This window comes from Penaeus vannamei, chromosome 33, assembly GCF_042767895.1.
Source record: "Penaeus vannamei isolate JL-2024 chromosome 33, ASM4276789v1, whole genome shotgun sequence".
In the NCBI taxonomy this organism is placed as follows: Eukaryota; Metazoa; Arthropoda; class Malacostraca; order Decapoda; family Penaeidae; genus Penaeus; species Penaeus vannamei.
Window position 1 is genome coordinate 7,073,444 of NC_091581.1, and position 5,000 is coordinate 7,078,443.

The 5,000-nt window shown below is 43.1% G+C and overlaps 1 protein-coding gene across 1 annotated transcript in view; it reads right to left on the reverse strand.

Annotated features, from left to right (window-relative positions):
• Positions 1-1,938: 1,938 nt before the first annotated feature.
• The window catches only part of LOC113818035 (platelet binding protein GspB), a 62,172-nt gene continuing 59,110 nt past the window's right edge, over positions 1,939-5,000 (reverse strand). The window contains exon 13 of the mRNA XM_070145216.1: positions 1,939-5,000. This exon is cut by the window's right edge and continues 1,050 nt beyond it. Within this exon, the coding sequence (XP_070001317.1) occupies positions 3,564-5,000 (1,437 nt within the window). The 3' untranslated portion in view covers positions 1,939-3,563.

Sequence of the window (5,000 nt, forward strand, 5' to 3'; positions counted from 1 at the left end):
ATTGATTTCCATCACCCTTTATTGGCATCTTTATATTTTGGTATTTTCTATTTTTCGGATCCCTTCGTTATCATAAAATGTCATGGTAATAAAAAAAAAAGGGGGGGGGGATATAGGTGATTGGTGTATATACAATAGCAGCTATGAGTCGACACATACGTAATGTTGGACTAACTCATGACAAAACATGACAGTGGTTACGCTTCGATTAAGTTAGTTTTGGTACTTGACTAAGCGGGATATAATTATGCTTGCAACGATTGGCTTTATGTTCGTTACAAAGAACATAAAACAGGCAAAGACATTTTAGTCCATATCTCTATGTAGAGGTTTTTGGAACGAACTTTATCATTTTTTCCGAGTTTCCTATTGCCATGAAATTGACGAAATAAAGCAATGTGAAGGATATGACCGGCGCGAGAAAGAGCAAACAGCGGATTAAAAATCAAATGAAAAGTACGAGGATATGAAGGATTCTTTCTCTTTCTCTTTCTCTTTGTCTCTTTGTCTCTCTCTCTCTGTGTCTCTGTCTCTCTGTCTGTCTCTCTCTCTCTCTGTCTCTCTCTCTCTCTCTCTGTCTCTCTCTCTCTCTCTCCCTCTCTCCCTCTCTCCCTCTCTCCCTCTCTCCCTCTCTCCCCCTCTCCCTCTCTCCCTCTCTCCCTGCAGTAACGTCTCTCTCCTCAAAGGCTAGGATCCTCCAAGTCGATAGGATGGAGCTATTACCGCAAAGAAAATTGAAAGACGTTTTGATACTTCATAGAGCAAGAATGGAACGCCATTGATGATATGCTTCCAATGCAACATCCCCTGATGGTAAATACCTGTTCATGCGCTGGATAATAAGTGAATGGTGGGAGTTAGGGATGTAAGTGAAGTTATCCTGCATGTGGAAGTGGAACGGTAAGCTCTGAAACAAACAAACAAACAAAAAAGAAGATTTTTTAATAGCAACTTGTGCAACACGTGTTCTCTAATTATTCTGCGTTGAGATATTTACATTTTTGGGTTTGTTTTCAATACTACAATAGTTCTTTTTATGCTTATTGTCAAATGGATAGAGGTTTTATATTTTTTCAGTATTCATAGGATCCTGATTATCTATAAATTATTCAGTTTCACCCAAACAAGTATTGTTACCCTTCGGCTGTATAGTAAATTCTTTCACATATTTGTGATGAATATAGGATCTCGCCAAGACCAGAGATGGTCTCTGTTTTACTTCGTATTTAACGCTTCCAACTAATTTAGTAAAATTGTAGTCTAGCACATTTATTTTAACCATTAACCATTAGGAAAATCGTATCCAAACAAACCTTCCGTTAGGTGTAGTTAGGGACGGAGTGACGGAGTTTACATGGTGTCGATGACCTAACAAACGTTGGATTTGTATATTGACTCAAAAATGCTTTCGTGTCAGAGTATTCAAAGTAAAGCTTATATTCAATCAATCGTGTACATAGAAACAAAAGATTCATGCCATGAAGTCCGACACAGAATACATTTTTGTTTTTTCTCTCGTCTTAGGTCAGGTTATCTTGTTTCTGTCAATTGTCTTACTAATAACGTACCTTGATTCTCTTACTGTGCAGATATAATATATTTATAAATCATACATGGTCGTGTTTCAGTGATGAACAATGGAAAACAGAGGAGAATGCAGCATGAGGAAGGCAATAAATATTTGACTGCGTACTATTTACGATGAAAAAAATATCGCAACCATTCGCTGCACAAGAAACTGAGTGACGAAGAGAATGTGTTAATCTAAATTTCATTGTTTTTTTTTTCTTCTGTGAGGAAAATATGCACATTTAGGAAAAAAAATTATATGCAAACTAATGTTCATGTATACAAAAAAGTGTCGATGCAAAATACATAATGAATGTGAAATCTGAGGTTGAGTCTCAACTTGGTTGATGGGTTCAATAAATAAACATGTAAATACAACAATTTTTTATTGAATCTATATTTACAAAAAGAAAATAACAATCCAACATCCTTGGCGGTACCATAGAGGGTGCAGCCATTTCTTGTCTATGGAATATATAAGTAACATGGCAACAGTGGAAATTGACAAACAACGAAATTGTTGGTCTCTGGTTTATCTCTGGGAAAAATAATGGAAATTATGATTTGTAATTATGAAATAACATCTTTAACACAGCCAAGGTACTTCATTTAAGCTGCCACAGTCTTAAGTCACAGAGGCAAAAGGATCAAAGTCCATTGCTCACAAAGGCTGAAGATATGCAAACAAGAGTGCATTTTGGTCAGCAATTCATTTACCGTACAACAAGAGGTAAAAACCTGGAAACAGGTATCAGCAAAAATAGGTGAACTTTAGTTCCATTGTATATAGGCTATAACAAACAACAACTCAAACTCGCTATGTCTTACACAAACAACCATTTCGCACAATTCGTTGTTTAACAATAATCAAGCTTCTCTCTCTCTAATCCATGGGAGACTATTAGTTACAATATTACCCTTTAATAATAACCATAACAGATCAAGTGACGTGCATAGTCAAACTATTGCTGTGCACTAAGCAACTTAACGTTATGCAGCAATGGGTCTCCGTTGACATCCAACAGTTGCAACAAAATAGGCGTCGAAGGTGATGTGGAAGCTGCAGTCTTAAGAAGCAGCTTTTCTAACAACATAAAAGGATGATGGGTAGCTAGGCTTGGGGGAACATAACAGTAAATTTCTTTGAGGACATGGTTATGAATTTTAGTGACGAGGAAAAAAATTGTCAAGCATAACACTGATATATTTGGATCAGGTCCACACTCTCTTGAACAAGTCCCATGTTGTCCCAGCCTGTGTACCCATGTGGGGCACCTGGCCCACCTACAACTATGCTCTTTTGCAACAAAATATGATACCTACTATAAACACTACCCAAATGACATCTAAATGCACAAGGGTATAACATCTCTATAATAACGACTAAAACATCACATGTCTAAAAATAAATAACAGCTATCTATAGGGTTCACTATACCTATCACAATGACATTGCATGAGAATGAAGCGATTCTGGGTGATGTGACTCAATCTCACGCCCACACACCTGCAGGTGCAACGACACCTTATGGAGGCGAAAGTGGTTGCGGGGGCGTGGGCAACGACCCCTAACAGGCCTACAGGCTTCAAGTGCAGTGCAACCCATGTGAGGCCGTGAGGGCTCTCGACCCCACTGACCATAGCACCAAAAGCACGGCTCTTGCGTGACTCGATGACTCTATCCTACAGCAACCTTGCACGGACTCACTACTCGATTTACGTCCAACGTACACACACACACACACATTTGCGCACACACACTGTCTTTTTCACAGTAATGTGCACCTACAGATTACAAGTGAGCATGTGACCCACGGGGCCGCAGTTCACAGCAGTTTAAGCGTTGTACCCTCAGTGTCTGGGTAGTCCCCCACCCAGGAGTCTCCCTGTAAGGCACAAGCGGGCGGAGGCGGGAGAAGTGCCCCCTTTGCCTGCCTTCCAAGCCACAGGGTTAATATGATGGAACAAAACCCACAGTATACACCGCAGGATGCTCACATGACAGCACAGCAAACTGTCCTGCAGGGCACAGGACCCTCTCCAACACTCAAGTTTTTCAGTGGGTGCGGCTGAAGGGGCGGCCTGCCATTGGTGTGGTGTGCTGGGGAAATGGCTGGTGTGGAGGCGAGTGATGAGCCAACACCACTGCTGCCAACAGTACTTCGAGCTTCAGTTTCATCACTGCTCTCCTCTGACTGGACTCCACTATCCCCTACTTCACCGTGTAGGCCTGTTCTGAAATGCTTTAGAAAAATATCTGGATTCCCGAAGCGCTCTTCCGCTGCTGCCGCCTCGTGCGGAGTGCCGGTGATGTGAGCCATGTTATTTAGCAGCTTCTCTGCCTTCAGGATCTCCGTGGCGAGGGACATCGGGGACGCCTCCGAGTGCCGCTGAGCCACGTCGTACTTGTGGGGAACTGTCTCCACCTCCTCAGACCCGCAGTCACTTCCGGCTTCCGAGTGAGCCTCGGCCGCCGGCGTTGCGTCTCTGGTCCTGCTGCCGCTTCCCGGGAGGGGCGTGGCGACGGGGGTGGTCTCGTCAACCTCAATGCCTAGCTGGTAGTATTTCGCATATGCTACTGGGTTGTAGATTTCGGGGTTTCCAGAGTATTTCTCGATCTCCTCTTCGTCAAAGCTATGATTGGTAGAGGCCGGGCGGCTGGACGATGCCTCGGAATACAGGCGGTCGAAACTGAGGTTACTGATGGTGCTGGCGCCATCGTACTCATCAAAAGTCTCGGGAGTGGTCCCCCTTGACCTGCTGCAGGAAGCAACCCTTTTGCTGCAGCTCTCCATGTCCGATTTCAGGGCATCACTGGAGGCTGCAACAAAAGGGTTGCCTTCCACGTTTTTTGGATCCATAACAATTGCTTTAGCTTCCTCTGAGATCTCGTCTTCTATGTACTCGTCTTCTGTGTCCAGCTCGTCGTCGAGCTCTTGTTCGGCCAGGAGGAGGCTCTGTACCTCCTCGGAGAGGGTAAAAGCCTTCTCAGGAGTGACTTCCCTAATCCACCTCTTCACGGCTTCGGTCACCTTCAAATCTTTTAAACTATCGCGATCTATACTGCTCTCTCTAGTCCCTCCGTCATTCACAGCACCTTCTGTTCTCGAGTCAACACTAATGTCGCATAGATTTGTGTTTCCTGGAACAATAGGAGAGTCTTGAGCAATTTCCAACTCCTGAGCAGAAATCTTAGAACATTTGATGTCAGGCTCACTGCTGACTGCTACCTCACCCTGACACTTAAGGTTAGCCTCAGCACCCTTAGTTAAAAAATCACAAACTGACTCGACATTGCTTTCGACACAGACGTCACTAGTTTCATTACTGAATGAGACTTCTGCAATGCTCTTACAGTGTACTTCACCATCTGCTGAATCTTCTGTGGCTAATTCTAAGGATTTCTCTGTAGTAGTTACTTTATCTTTTTC